This window comes from Ursus arctos, unplaced genomic scaffold, assembly GCF_023065955.2.
Source record: "Ursus arctos isolate Adak ecotype North America unplaced genomic scaffold, UrsArc2.0 scaffold_23, whole genome shotgun sequence".
In the NCBI taxonomy this organism is placed as follows: domain Eukaryota; kingdom Metazoa; phylum Chordata; class Mammalia; order Carnivora; family Ursidae; genus Ursus; species Ursus arctos.
In genome coordinates, this window is record NW_026622908.1 from 33,514,285 (window position 1) to 33,530,452 (window position 16,168).

Sequence of the window (16,168 nt, forward strand, 5' to 3'; positions counted from 1 at the left end):
TCTAAATTAGTCATCCTGTTGTTCATAGTAAGTGTGAGAGTTTGGGATTTGTGATATTTTCAATTAATTATTTGTGCTATTATTGTTAGTATATGTCTACTCTAATGAACTGTATCTACTTGTGGGTAGAGAATGTGTGTATTTTGTACACTGCTGTCTGTACCCTTAGCACTAATTATGGTGATTGTATCATAATTAACAATCAATATGTATTATTGAATAAATGAATGACTTTTAAAATAAATCAATAGTTTTAAAAGTTGAGTGTTTCCAGTCCATTAACTTTCTCCCCTACATGATCAAATCCACAGAAGCAATGGGACATGAAAACATCACAGAGTTTATCCTCCTGGGACTCTTCAGTGATGAGGATGCAAAGGTTGCCTGCTTTGTGGTGTTCTCACTTTGCTACATTGCGATTCTCTTTGGAAACCTTCTCATTCTCTTCACCATCAGGGGCAGCCGTCTCCGTGAACAGCCCATGTACTTTTTCCTGAGCTACCTGTCTTTCATGGATGTCTGCTTCACTTCCACGGTGGCCCCCAAACTGATCACAGACCTACTGGTCCGGCAGAAGACCATCTCCTACAATAGCTGCATAACCCAGATGTTCTTTGCCCACTTCTTTGGTGCCACTGAGATGTTCATCTTGGTGTCCATGGCCTATGACCGTTACGCAGCCATCTGCAGACCCCTTCACTATATGGTCATCATGAGCAGACAGGTGTGCTATGTCCTTCTGATGGCCTCAATTTTCGGAGCATTTATTCATTCAATCCTTCATGTATTGATTATCATTGAACTTCCCTTCTGTGGGCCCAATCAGATAGACCACTATTTCTGTGATATTTTCCCCTTGCTAAAGCTGGCCTGCATGGACACTAGCTTGTTGGTTATTGTGATTATTACCACCACTGGAGTGTTGTCCATTTTGACATTTGTTGCCTTGGTAATTTCTTACATCATCATCCTGTCCACCCTGAGGACCCGGTCATCCCAGGGCTGCCGCAAAGCCCTCTCCACCTGCGGCTCACACATCACCGTTGTGTTCATGTTCTTCCTGCCTCTCATCTTCACGTATGTCCCCACGGCTGATTCCATCAGTAATGACAAAGTTTTTGCCCTATTTTACACCATGATTGCCCCCATGTTCAATCCTTTCATCTACACACTGAGAAACATAGACATGAAGAACGCCATGAGGAAAATGTGGTGCCGGGACACACGGTCTGAAGGAAAATGAAGTCTGTGGAGTCAAACCCTTGGCTGGATCCCCTTCTATCCACAAAATCCTAATGTCAACAAATACAGCAAGTACAGAGAGGTGGTGTGTTGTCATTAAAAGTTGCAAGACTTGGGGCACCTGGGTGGCTTGGTCGTTAGAGTCTGCCTTTGGCTCAGGGAGTGATCCCAGCGTCCTGGGATTGAGACCCGCATCAGGCTCCTTCTCCACTGGGATCCTGCTTCTTCCTCTCCAACTCCCCCTGCTTATGTTTCCTCTCTCGCTGGCTGTCTCTCTCTGTGTCAAATAAATAAATAAAATATTTAAAAAAAAAGTTGCAAGACTCAAAGGAAGAAGGCCCCTCAGCTACCGGCTTTCTGTTACTTTAGTTTTCTGACCCTGAATAAGGGGAACAAATCACGTGACCTCCAGGTCCCTTCCAGCTTTGACATTGTGGAACTTGTTTGGTATTCTGGAACATTCTGTCCTTCATGATCTTAGACATAGTGGACATTACAGCACTTTTATCAGGACACACTGCAAAGATTTCATGGTTTGACAGTTCTGCCCTGCATTAGGAAACAGATTCTTGATTAAGACACCTCTCACAGAGAGGTGTCCATTTTTCAGTGGTGTCCATTGCAATAAAATAAGGAAGCAATGCTTAAAAATTTACAAGTGTTGCTCTGTATTTGAACTCTTTTTACATAAACAATACTTCTAAAATAATGTAATGCAATGTAATTACAGTATTCACAGTGTCCTTATGGATATTTTTATAATTAATTTTTAGTACCCTAGTGACGGGTATTAGAGGAATTAGAAGTTCCAAATTAGGTAATGAACATCACTTTCAATCCTTTAAATGTAATTCCATGGTGTATTTATAACCTCATTTAAAAATCCCTTCTGAGTATACAAACTGATGCTTTCTGTAAACACGCAATGTGGAAAATCTCCCATTCTGTAGAAGGCCTTGAGCTTAGGAAGCCACATAGCTGAGGGGCAACTGGGTTCCTCAGTTGGTTAAGTGGTGAAGCCTCTGACTTTGGCTCAGGTCCTTATCTCAGGGTCCTGGGATTGAGCCTGTGACCTACTCCTTGCTCAGTGGGAATCTGCTTGTCCCTCTTCCTCTCCCTTTCCCCCTCCCCATGCTCCTGGTCTCTCATTCTCTTTCTCTCTCTTAAATGAATAAATAAACTCTTAAAAGAAAAAAAAATAAAAAGAAGCCAAATAAATGAAGGGATGGCCATTCCTGGGGTGTATTTTGTTAATCCTCATTGCTTTTTAAGCAAACAGCATATTTTGACATTTTTTTCCCACCGTTCAAGCTATGCAAACCTGTCTCAGTTCTACTCAGTCACACCCTTATACTAGTGACACAGACTTGAGAGGCACAGACTTGTTATTTTCTGGTGCTCCATCCTCTTCATCACAGTCCCCAGGAGGAGATTGAATTATATTTACTTGAAGTATTATTGTCCTTTGTGCAACAGAAATATGTTTTTTTGGTTTTGTTTTTGAGTACAGTCGATACACAATGTTGCATTAGTTTCAGGTAGCGATTCCACAGATCTCTGTGTCTTGCTGTGCTTACCACAAGCATAGCTACCATCTGTCCCCATGCACTGCTATCATAATACCATAGACTATATTCACTATGCTATGTCTTTTATTCCCATGACTTATTCATCCCATAACTGGAAGCCTATATCTTCCACTTCCTTTCACCATTGTGCCCAACCCCCTCCCCCCCGCCCACCTTCCCCCTGACACCCACTGGTTTGTTATCTGTATTTATGGGTCTGCAGGAATCTGGGGTTTACAGTGAGGAGTTCATTTACAGAAATTAGTCACAGTTGATGATGATTTCAGGAATAGTTTTTCTCTTCCCAAAAGATCCTGACATGTATACTGCCTGCAAATTAGGGTACTTAGAACATAAGGGGATGCAGAAAAATAATGAGGTGCATTGAAAAGGAGGTAAGAAAGACAGTAGCAGATTAAGTCAGGATTTTGTTTTGATGTTGACGTGCTGGCAATTATGTCCTGGTGGGATTCTCCAATTCAGAAAGCTGAAGGCGAACAGAAATGTCTACAGATGTATGGGCTGGTGACTAATTCTGGTGTTTAATAAGTCTGTTATTGATGCATATATTGGCTACATTCTCTGGAAATGAATTAAATTTGCTTCCTGTAACCAATCTGCTGTTTGGTTTTTCCCCAAAGAAGACAGGCCTTTCAGAAAGAAGTCTATGTGAACCTGGCTCTTATGTATTTTTGTTAACATTTTTCTAATTTATCAACAAAGGAGGGGTGGAAGGGAACCTACCAAGAATAATAAATGTGTCTTTCCTTTCCTGTGTGTTATTTATGGATGAAATAGTGAGCGGGGGTGTTGGCTCCATGCTTAGCTGTTTGGTATTGGTTCTTTATGTATATGAGCAAGGTTATGTGCTCACTTGCTTGGCCTTTCCTACTGCTCCTTTCAAGGTACCTTACACTAAACATATTCGAGGTTTTATTAACTCAAGAATATTCCTCAATCCTCACGTTGATAATTTGGCCATGCTATTCCAGGATCAGTCAGCTCAATTATGCTCTGTAACAAGCCACTGCAATATTTGTATCTTATACAATAAGCATTTCATTTTTGCTCGTGTGTCTTTGCAAAAGGGCAGGATCAGGTATACTTCAGGTCGCTCTCTTTTCCTCAGGCATAAAACAGAAATGGTATCTTAGTCTTTGCTGAAATTGAAAGCTTATATCCTGGACATGTGATGTTTGACATTACCATTGACAGTTATGAAAGTTCGGCATTGTCTCTCTCTCTTTATACCCTGGGGCACTTGGCTGGTTGATTTTTTTAATACTAAGATATAAAATAAAGGCTATTTTGAAGATTTGAATAAAGTGATGAAGGTGCATTGTACCTCAAAACAAGAATGGTCAGTATGGAAGCTATGGATATATTGAAACACTGTCAAAATGAGGCTTTCCCACTGAGTTGTTATAAACATGGCGAAATTAGAGACTCTGACATGTGACAAATGTTTTTTTCCTGGATATGTTTGAATGAAAAAGGGGATGACGTATGGAGGAACACGAAAACTATTCTCACATATTAAACTGAGCAGTGCAAGAGAACACGTTTAAAAATGTCCCTGCTTCTCCCAGGGACAGAAGTATAACCACTGGTTGGAAGACAGAGGGAGACACATTTTTGTTGTTTTCCACTGTGAAAGAAACTAGTTTATCCATCTGGAAAATGAGAAGGTTGCCATTTATTTTCATCAGTGAAGGCTCCAATCAAAGTCCTACCTGTCATCTTGTAACAGCAAGGTTGTAAAACTACAAAAACTGTAAACTCCAGGCCCCAGTCCTGTGATCATATGTCCATGAAAGAAGAGGTATAAACCAGACTCACCCTTAATGAAACTGGGGAGAGTCTAGGTTCTAATGAAAGAAATGATCTCTTTCCAGGGAACCAAGAGTAGACTCTCTGAGCTCCTCTGATTGGGATGGACTCTGAGGACCTTTTGTGAACAGGAATAAATGTATACTCATTGGTAGAAACGTGAATATATTTCACATGTCCTGCTCCTTGGTCTTTGAGAGTAATAAATCTGTCAGCTTTTACCTTCTTAGGGATGTCAGAACTTCAGTAGAACTAACATCTCCTGGTAGTCAAGATTTATGTGCAAAGACATACAGGAAAGAGTATTGTGGAGGAAAGTTACAAATGGATAATACTTATTTTTTCTTGTTCATTCTTCAGGAGTGTAGATTGGCCTCTATCACACCACGATTGTTTCAGGGCAGTGGTGATTTCTCAAAAACAAAAGCTCCAAGGCCTCTCAAGCCAACCTTTAGGGATTATACAACTTCACTTTTACCACCTTCTGTTCATGTGGTTAAAGGTCACATGTGGGATGTGTCACAAGTTTATCCCAGACAAAAGCAAGGAGAGATAGAGTCCACTGTTTTTTTGTGTTCTTTTGTTTTTACTGAGATATAATTAGCATATAACATCATTAGTGGTTTCAGGTGTACAATCTCATGATTCGAATTTGTGTATATTTCAAATGGATTACCTCAATAAATCTAGTTAACATCCACCACCACACAGAGTTATAATTTTTTCTTGTGGTGAAAAATTTCAAGAGCTACTCTTTGTGATTTTCAAATACAGATTTTAGCGTTATTAACTATAGACAGTATGTTGTATTTTAATCATAATAGAGATCCAAAGTCATCATTATACACCAATTTGTAATACATATTTACAAATCTATTATTCATGGGAAATCAATTTTCAATAATAGTTGCTCTATGGCCTTTTATTCTGTATAAATAACCACAAGATTTAACATTTATCTGGTTTTAACATCTTTATTGAGATATACTCCACATAGGAATTTGGTGGGGCTTAGAGATATTGGTAAGGTGTTATTTTAGTAATACAATTCTTTTTGTGAGATAAATTTTACATACAATGAAATGCAGACCTTTTAAGTATATGGTTTGTTGATTTTTGATAAATGTATATGCTTGCATAGCAATTAACAAATTCAAGATCTGGAACACTTTCATTAACCCAGAAAGTTCTGTCATGCTCCCTTTCAGTTAGCTCCCTCAGGTGCAACTATTGTCCTGATTTGTATCACTCTGTTTTAGTGCTGTCTATTCTATAACTTCATGTAAATTGAATCACAGCATTTACTCATAGTGTATGGTCTCTTTGTTCCAGGATTTGTCATATTGACATGTATAACATTAGTCCATTGTTTCTCTTTGCTGAAGATTATTCTGTCTATCCTGCCAACTTCTCTCTTTCAAGTGCAGTGTATTTGCATTTAATGAAATTGTTAAATTTGGGGGAATAAGATCACGTTATTATACTCTACTTTTTTGTCCCCTCTGTAGCTTATTTTGTTTCTTTTCTATATTCTTTTGAGCTAATGGATTAGACGGTTTTTTCTTTATTATTTAATTTTATCTTCTTCTAAACATCTTTTCAAATAACAGACTCTATTTTTTAGAGCAGTTTCAGTTCACAGGAAAGTTGAGCAGAAGCTATGGAGATTTCCTTCATCTCCTCCGATTAGAAAATAATCAGAGGGATTGAATAGACCTTTTCCAAAGACATACAAATGGCCAGCAGGTACATCAAAAGGTATTCAACCTCACTCATCATCAGGGAAATGCAAGTCAAAATAATAATGAGCTCTCAATTCACGTCTGCTAGACTGACTATTATGGAGAAGAGATAAGAAATGTTGGTGAGAATGTGGAATAAAGGGATCCCCATGTGTATTATTGATGTGTATATAAATTGGTACAGTTATTATGGAGAAGAGTATAAAAGTTCTTCGAACAATTAAAAGTAGAACGACCATTCATCAATCCTACTGTTGGGCATATATCCAAAGGATCAGAAATCATGATTGTGAAGGGCTATCTCATTCCTAGGTTCATTGCATCATTATTCACAGTAGCCAAGGTGTGGATACAACCTCATCCCTGACTGATGAATCAATATACAAAATGTGAGATATATTTTATTAAGACTTTAAAAAGAGGAAAATTATGCCACTTGTAATAACATAGATGGAGCTGGGGGACTCTATGTTAAGTGGAACAAGCAAGACATGAAGAGAAATATTGCATGATTTCACTTATATGTGGTAATGATATAGTTCAATTCACAGAAGCAGAGAGTAGAATGGTGGTTGCCAAGGGACAGGAATTGGGGTAAATGGAGAAATGTTGTTCCATGGATACAAGATTTCAGTTACATAGAATGAATAAGCTCTAGAAATCTAATATATAGCAGGGTCACTATAGTTAACAACACCATAATGTATACATGAAATTGCAAAAAGGATAGATCATTAATTAAATCTTTTTTTGCAAACACAAACACACATACTGGTAACTATATAGAGAAGATAGATGTGCTAATTAGATTGTTGTGACCTTTTCAAGTTATCTGTATATCAAAAAATCAATTTGTACAACGGAAATATATATAATTTTTGTACATCAATATGTCAACTTTGGGACACTAGTGCGGTAACTAAGCTTCATAACATCCCCAAAAGCAAAAAGTAGTGAGAACACTTAAAACATGATATTTAAATGAATTTATTTTAAAATAATCTTTGACAAGAGGAAATTATTGGTATTGAAAAGTTTTTCCAGGTTAATAATGGGGAACAGCATTAAACATGAAATGGAATCTTGTCACAGTTACTAAGGATGTGGTACAATTGAATACACTGAAATCATTTATTTTTTTGAAGTTTTTATGAAAATTCCATTTAGTTTACATTCCGTGTGGTGTACAATTTAGTTATTCAACACTTACATACCACACCCAGTGCTCATAACAACATGTGTACTCCTATGTCCCCATCATCTAATTAACCCATCCTTTTATGCACCTCTCCTCTGGTAACCATTAGTTTGTTCTATATTTTTTACATTATTATTTTATTTTTTTATTATATTATGTTAGTCACCATACAGTCCATCCCTGGTTTTTGATGTAAAGTTCGATGATTCATTAGTTGCGTGTAACACCCAGTGCACCATGCAATACGTGCCCTCCTTACTACCCATCACCAGCCTATCTCTTTTAGAGTCTGATTCTATGTTTGCCCCCATCTCATTTTGTCCCTATACTCATTTGTTTTGTTTCTAAATTCCACATGACTGAAACTACCATATGGTAGTTTTCTTTCTCGAACTGACTTGTTTCGTTTAGCATAATACACTCTAGCTCCACCCTAGTCATTGCAAATGGCAAGATCTCATTCTTTTTGAGGGCTGAGTAATAGTGCATTATAGATATATATACCCCACACCTTTATCCATTCATCATTCAGTGGACACTTGGGCTGTTTCCATAATTTGGTTATTGTAAGTACTGCTGATACAAACATTGCGGGGCATGTATCACTTTGAATAAGGATTTTTGTACTTTCTGAAATCAATGAATTTTAAAAGTCCATGATATAACCCATGCCATGCACTATTCAAGGCATGGCTGCTAATATGCTTTGCTCACTATGAACATCAAAATTCTATTGGCAATTCTAACTTGTGAATAGACACTACTCTTTTACTAGAAAAGCACAAACAGAAAAAGAAAGTGGCTTCCTACGGCAAAAGTAGGTTCTCTCTAATTCCATTAACTAGAGACAAATATCCTGAGTATTTCTGAATGCCTCTGATACTTTCTCTTATTCCATTGATACAACCCAAGTGTAAATAAAATAATATATACTTTTTTCTTCAAACCAGGTTCTACCTTTCTGTACTTCAATCTTAGAAAATATGTTAAATATATGGTGTATTTAAATTCTTATTCAGTTTTGACCCCATACATTATTTTACTTCTTTCCCTCTTAGAGTTGTAGAAGTCTCTTGTAGTGCCTATAACCCAATCATACAAATTAGCTGAATATCTCAAGGTCTTTGTAATACTACATATAAAAAAATCCCATACATAATGTCTCACTTATCAAAACAGTCAAAGAACACATAAGTAAAATTACTTAAGAAAAAAATTACATATATTTATATATACAGCATTTGGTCTTTGGTTCACTAGTATGGAGCTTTCTTCTTTTTTATTTTTTTAATTATTAAATTTTTGTTTATTTATTTATTTTTAAGATTTTATTTATTTATTTGACAGAGAGAGAGACAGCCAGTGAGAGAGGGAACACAAGCAGGGGGAGTGGGAGAGGAAGAAGCAGGCTCCCAGCAGAGGAGCCTGATGTGGGGCTCGATCCCAGAACACCGGGATCATGCCCTGAGCCAAAGGCAGATGCTTAACGACTGAGCCACCCAGGTGCCCCAATAAATTTTTGTTTATTTTTTTATCAAGCTCAATTAGCCAACATGTATTACATCATTAGTTTTTTATGTATTGTTCAGTGGTTCATTAGTTGCATATAACTCCCAGTGCTCATCAAATCATGTGCCCTCCTTAATGCCCATCACCCAGTTACCCCATCCACCCAGCCCTCTCCCTTCTGCAACCCTCAGTTTGTTTCCCACAGTCCAGAGTCTCTCATGGTTTATCTCCCTCTCTGATTTCTTCCCATTCAGGTTTCCTTCCCTTCCCCTGTGGTCCACTGTCCTATTCTTTATATTCCACATATTAGTTAAACCATGAGATAATTGTCTTTCTCTGATTGACTTATTTCACTTAGTATAATGCCCTCTAGTTCCATCTACATCAATGCAACTGGTGGGTATTCATCTTTTCTGATGGCTGAGTAATATTCCATGATTTATATATATTACATATTCTTTGTCCATTTATCTGTTGAAGGGCATCTTGGCTCCTTCCACAGTTAGGCTATTGTGGACGTTGCTGCTATGAACATTGGGGTGCATGTTTCCCTTCTTTTCACTATGTCTGTATCATTGGGGTAAATACCTAGTAACGCAATTGCTGAGTCGTAGGGTAGCTCACATTTTTAATGTCTTGAGGAACCTCCATACTGTTTTCCAGAGTGGCTGTACCGGCTTGCATTCTCACCAACAGTGTAAGAGCGTTTCCCTTTCTCCACATCCTTGTTGACACTTTTGTTCCCTTTCTTGTTCATTTTGGCCATTGTAACTGGTGTAAGGTGGTATCTCATTGTGGTTTTGCTTTGCACTTCCCTGATGGCAAGTGACATGGAGCATTTTTTTCATGTGTCTATTAGCCATTTGTATGTCTTCTTTGGAGAAGTGTCTGTTCATGTCTTCTGCCCATTTCTTGACTGCATTATTTGTTTTTTGGGTGTTGTGACTGAGAAGTCCTTAATAGCTATTGGATATCAGCCCTTTAATTGTTCCGTCATCTAGAAAAATCTTTTCCCATTCCTTAGGCTGCCTTTTAGTTGTGTTCACTGTTTCCTTTGCTGTGGAGAAGATTTTATCTTGATGAAGTCCCAAAAGTTCAAGTTTGCTTTTATTTCCCTTGCCTTTAGAGACCTATCTCAGAAGAAGTTGTTGTGGCTGATGTCAAAGAGGTTACTGCCTTTGTTGTCCTCTAATATTTTGATGGATTCCTGTCTCACATTTAGGTCTTTCATCCATTTTGAGTTTATCTTTGTGTATGGTGAAAGAGAATGGTCCAGTTTCATTCTTCTGCATGTGGCTGTCTAATTTTTCCAGCCCTATTTATTGAAGAGACTGTCTTTTTTCCATTGAGTATTCTTTCCTGCTTTGTTGAAGATTGACCATACAGTTAACGGTACATCTGGGCTCTCTGTTCTGTTACATTGACCTATATGTCTGTTTTTGTGCCAGTACCATGCTGTCTTAATGATCACAATTATGCAAATGATGAAAATGAAAACACATCGATTCAAAACTTATGGGATATTGCAAAGGCAGTCCTAAGAGGGAAGTACATAGCAGTCCAAGCTACTCTCAAGAACTTGGAAAAATCCCCAATGCACAAGCTACACTTACACCTAAAGGACCTGGAGAAAGAACAGCATATAAAGCCTAAACCAAGCAGGAGAAGAGATATAATAAAGATTATAGCAGAAAACAATAAAATAAAAAGCAGAAGAACAGTAGAACAGATAAGCAACACCAGAAACTGGTTCTTTGAAAGAATTAAGATTGATAAATTAATTATATTTAATAAAATAACAAATGAAAGAGGAGAGTTCACAACCAATACTAAAGAAATAGAGTTATTGGTTAGAACATATTATGAGCAACTATATGCCAACAAACTAAGCAATCTGGAAGAAATGGATTCATTCCTGGAAACTTATAAAATACCAAGATTGAAACAAGAAGAGGTAGAACATCTGAACAGACCAGTAACCAGTAAGGAAATTGAAACAGTAATTCCCAAAAAATGAGAGTCCAGGGCCAGATGGCTTCTCAGGGGAATTCTACCACACATTTAAAGAAGAAATAATACCAATTCTACTGAAGCTGTTTCAAAATATAGAAATGGAAGGAAAACTTCCAAACTCGTTCTAAGAGTCCAGCATTACCTTGATCCCAAAACCAGAGAAAGACTTCATCCAAAAAGAGAATTACAGACCAATATCCCTGATGAACATGGATGCCAAAATACTCACCAAGATACTAGCCAATAGGATCCAACAGTACATTAAAAAGATTGTTCCCCACGATCAGGTGAGATTTATTCCTGGGATGCAAGGGTTTTTCAACATCCAGAAATCAATCATTGTAATAGAGCACATTGATAAAAGTAAAGACAAGAACCATATGATCCTCTCAATTGATGCAGAAAAAGCATTTCACAAAATACAGGATCCATTCTTGATTAAAACTCAAAGTACAGGGATAGAGGGAACATACCTTAATACCATAAAAGCCATCTATGAAAAGCCCATGGTGAATATCATTCTCAATGGAAAAACTGAGAGATTTTCCTTAAGGTCAGGAACACGACAGGGATGCCCACACTCAACACTATTTTTCAACATAGTACTAGAAGTCCTAGCCTCAGTACTCAGAATACAAAAAGAAATAAAAGACATTCAAGTTGACCAAGAAAAAGTCAAACTCTCTCTCTCTGCAGAATGATGTGATACTTTATGTGGAAACCCCAAAAGACTCCATCCCCAAATTAGTAGAACTCATACAGCAATTCAGCAATATGGCAGGATACAAAATCAATGCACAGAAATCAGTTACATTTCTATACACTGACCATATACCTGAAGAAAGAGAAATGAAGGAATTGATCCCATTTACAATTGCACCAAAAACCATAAGATACTTAGGAATAAACCTAACCAAAGAGGTAAAGAAAGGATCTGTACTCTAGAAACTACAGAAAACTTATGAAAGAAATTGAGGAAGACACAAAAGGATGGAAAAGCATTCCATGTTCATGGATTAAAAGAATAAACATTGTTAAAATGTCTACGCTACTCAGAGCAATCTACATATTCAAAGCAATCCTTATAAAAATACCTTCAACATTTTTCAAACAGCTGGAACAAACAATTCTAAAATTTGTATGGAACAAGGAAAGACCTTGAATTGCCAGGAGAATGTTGAAAAATAAAACCAAAGCTGGGAGCATTGCGGTAACTGACTTCAAATTTTATTACAAAGCTGGATCACCAAGACTACTACAGAACTTTTAAGGATAAACTAATGATATAATGAAAAGAATTTCTTGACACACAAAGTTAGTTCATTTGCTGTGAATGTGTTCAAGAGAAAGCAGGATACCTTATTTGAAATTTGCTATAGAAAGAATAACAAGTCATAGAGAACAGGCCATTATTTTTTATGGATGTTCACTGTTTGAACAGTTGTGATTGTAAAATTTCTTTCTTCTTACCAAACCAGAGTGTGGACTTAGATGTGAGGAGTATTTCATAATCAGCAATGTCAGAATTTAACTCATAGGTTAAGTATGAGCCAGGCTGGCATTATGAGGGAAGCTACTAGTTTGAGGGCAGAAGTACAGAGAAAAGTAAGGAAATCAGCTGCATTATATTAGAGTGCATGGGACAAGTCACGATATACACTATCATATTTGATATCTGTACAGATTAAGGAATCATCCAAAGCCCTCAATTCATCTTTTGCTTTCTGAGGTGATTTTGATACACCAGAGCTTCCTCATGGCATTTTTCACTTCTGCATTCCTCAGTGTGTAGATGAGTGGGTTGAGAAAAGGGGTCCCAATGGTATAAAATACAGTCACCATCTTATCCATGGGGAAAGTGGTTGGGGGCCGTGTATATATGAACATGCATGGACCAAAGAATAAGACTACAACGATGATATGAGAAGTGCAAGTAGAAAGAGCTTTTTTCCTCCCTTCTGCACTGTGGTTTCGCAGGGAATGCAAGATGACAATGTATGAAATCATCAGAGTCACAAAACTGCCTGTGCAAACGGACCCACTGTTAGTCGCCCATTCTAGGTTGATCAGATAGGTGTCCATGCAAGCGAGTTTCAGCAAGGGCTGCAAATCACAGCAGTAATGATCAATCAAATTGGGTCCACAGAAAGGCAATTTCAAGGCCAGGGCAACCTCGACTATAGAATGGATAAAAGACCCTATCCATGCAATAACAATCAAGATGATGCAGACCTGCCGTCTCATGATGGTTGGGTAATGTAAGGGCTTACAGATGGCCACATAGCGATCCACGGCCATAAGGATGAGCACAAAGACCTCCATGGAGCCAAAGAAATGTAGTGCGAAGACTTGAGTCATGCACTCATTGTAAGTTATGATTCTTTGCACAGAGAGTGAATCCACAATTAGTCTGGGGGCTGTGGATGTTGAGAAGCAGGAATCAGCAAGGGACAAATAAAATAGGAAAAAGTACATGGGGCTCCCAAGTGTCCGGCTGGACTTGATGGTCACAATAATAAGCAAATTCCCCACCATGGTTCCCATATATAAAAGGAAGAAGATTATAAATACCATTTTCTTTTTCATAGGATCTTGGGTCAATCCTAGCAGTATGAACTCAGTTACGCTGTGATTTTGCTGCATTATTTCAGGCAAAGTGGAGAAAGCGCTGGTTAGAAATAATTAATCTGCAAAGAAATGAATATTATGAAATGAATACTCCATTTGGAGGTCAAATCCATATGCTTGATCGTGGAAGTGCCATGTACCTGTGTGTTACCCCTACACACTGGTTGTTTTTCTCTGAATAGAGTGGAAATTATAATATCTATTCACCATGTATTCATGTGATTGCTTATGAAAACAATGAAGTAAATCAATAATGAAAGAGTAACTGTTTCTTCAGGCATACTAAACATTGATTTAGAGGATTTGGTTTGATAGGGTATCAATTTGAACTGAATGTCTTTCTTTAGTTTAAGGCAATATCCTTTTAGGTTAGAATGTTGCCAAATGGAGAAAAATCATGCATGATTTACATAATACCATTTCACACTACTTGAACCTGGTAATTCAGTTATAAATTATCTTCTTGTAAATATTCTGAACATTTAAGGAATGATGTAGAAACTTTTGATAGCATTTCCCTTAATGAAACCTAAGAGAGAAGATGAAAGAGGGAGAGAGGACAAGGGGTAAACAAACAATATTTTAGCAGTGAACATTCATGCAGTTGGTCCAGTCCATCATGAAATTTATTTTAATCTGTTATCCTGACTAAATTTATTTCCTATTACTTTAACTCTCAATAATTTCTAGTTGTTTACAGTTCTAAATTCAGCTTCTATGACAAATCTTTATACTTTTGAAATTATACTATGTTGTCCAAAGTTAAATTCTTTGCTTCATTCAGCATTTTAATGGGTCTTTCAGCATATTTTCTTAAGACACAAGGAGAAACTGAAAGTAAAATAAAAAATAAATAGAGAACATTTGGCATAAATCAAAATATTCTTTCAAATTTCATGTTATTTTAAGCACCAGGGATTTAGAAAATGAATTAAGGAAGCTCCAAGTCATAGCTGAAACTTTTCAATAAAAGTTCTGGAATCTATTTTCTTGAGTGTCCCATACCCTGATTTAGCAAGAGAAGATAGAAAAAGGGAGGGAACTCATATTTATTTATATATGCCAAAGAGTGGACTATTCTTCTCTGTCCTCATCACATATTAGTAGCACAATTAAATGCATAAGTGCCAAGTGCCAAAAATGCATAAGTGACTCTGGATTTCCACCCAGGTCATGATCTCAGGATTGTGGTCATGCCCCATGCCAAGCTCCGTGTCTGCTGGGAATCCTGCTTAAGATTCTCTCCCTCCCTCTCCCTCTGTCCCTTCTCCTGCTCACACACTTCTTTCTCTCTAAATAAATAAACAAAATCTGAAAAGAAAAAAAAATAGTGCAAGTGAAAATGGTCAAAAGAACTGATTTCAAAAGAAAACCCTCTTATTAAAATAATGTGAAAAGATAATCAATTTCATTCATAGCTAAATATATTCAAATTTAAATTCCAACTATATATATTTTCACCTATCAGATTAACAAAGTAACCTTTTTGATAAATGTATCTTAACAAATACTGCTGAAAATGATGTGGGAAACAATTGATCCCACCCATCCGTGGTAGGAGTTTAAGGGGGGCAATCACTCAGGGAGTGATTTTCAGCATCGATATTTCAATGGCACATAGACACAGGTCTAATGTTTCCATTCGCTGCAAGGAATCTCACTCACAGGCATAAGGACAATCACAGCAGTCCTTTCCAAGTTGGCAAAAAGTCAGAAATAACTTCAATGCCCATCAGAAAGGAAGCTAAATGAATCAGAGATGGTATTGTATGCAATCATCAATAAAAAGGAAGTGAATATATATGTAATTGGTTTCTAAATTATGTTGTAAAGTCATAGAGTTCGGGACTGAATGCAGAGGATGGTAATGTTTTCATTAACAGCAGAATAATATCTATCACACACATGGACTCATATCAGTTAATTGTGTTTAAGAGAGTACCAAAATCACATAATATTTGTGGCCTCAGGCTGGGGAAATTACATTCTTGAAATCAAAGTTAGGAGGATGACTTGCCTTTTAAAATATTCCATTTGGTAGTTGAAAAGATGTCATAATCGTGCTGCATTAAAAATAAAGGTTTTAACAACCTTCTCTTAGTAGGTGGTTTGTTAATTACTTTGGCATATTCCTGGATGATAACAACTGTCTTCTGACATAGGCTGCAGAAACAGCAAGATCACCAGGGCCAGAGTAAGATTTAAACGTCTATGTAACAAGGTGAGTCAGCTATATTGGCAGTTCTGGACTCAAGGCTCTTTACCACATCATGCCCCAACCACACCGCCAATCATACAGGCTCACCTGCATTCGTAGGAGTTTGCCAAATATGCTGTTGGTCCAACTCTTCAGCAAACAGGAATGAAAACTTGTCTGTGGCTTTTAACATTTAAGTATTATAAACAGATATCTATGTATTGATCATTTGATCTATCTG

General features: G+C 37.2%; 2 protein-coding genes across 2 annotated transcripts; one reads left to right on the plus strand and one right to left on the minus strand.

Moving 5' to 3' along the window:
* The first annotated feature begins 316 nt into the window (after positions 1–316).
* LOC113246536 (olfactory receptor 4P4-like) lies at positions 317–1,243 on the plus strand. The gene has a single exon (XM_026487134.3). It carries the CDS (start codon positions 317–319, stop codon positions 1,241–1,243), a length of 927 nt encoding a protein of 308 aa, XP_026342919.3.
* Positions 1,244–12,812: 11,569 nt separating this feature from the next.
* On the minus strand, positions 12,813–13,745 carry LOC125282422 (olfactory receptor 4C11-like). Its single transcript, XM_048217035.1, has one exon. The coding sequence runs from the start codon at positions 13,743–13,745 to the stop codon at positions 12,813–12,815; it is 933 nt and encodes a 310-aa protein (XP_048072992.1).
* Between the last annotated feature and the right edge of the window lie 2,423 nt (positions 13,746–16,168).

Coding starts and splice junctions, on each gene's coding strand:
- LOC113246536 (XM_026487134.3), top strand. CDS start 317: ATGGGACATGAAAACATCACAGAGTTTATCCTCCTGGGACTCTTCAGT.
- LOC125282422 (XM_048217035.1), bottom strand. CDS start 13,745: ATGCAGCAAAATCACAGCGTAACTGAGTTCATACTGCTAGGATTGACC.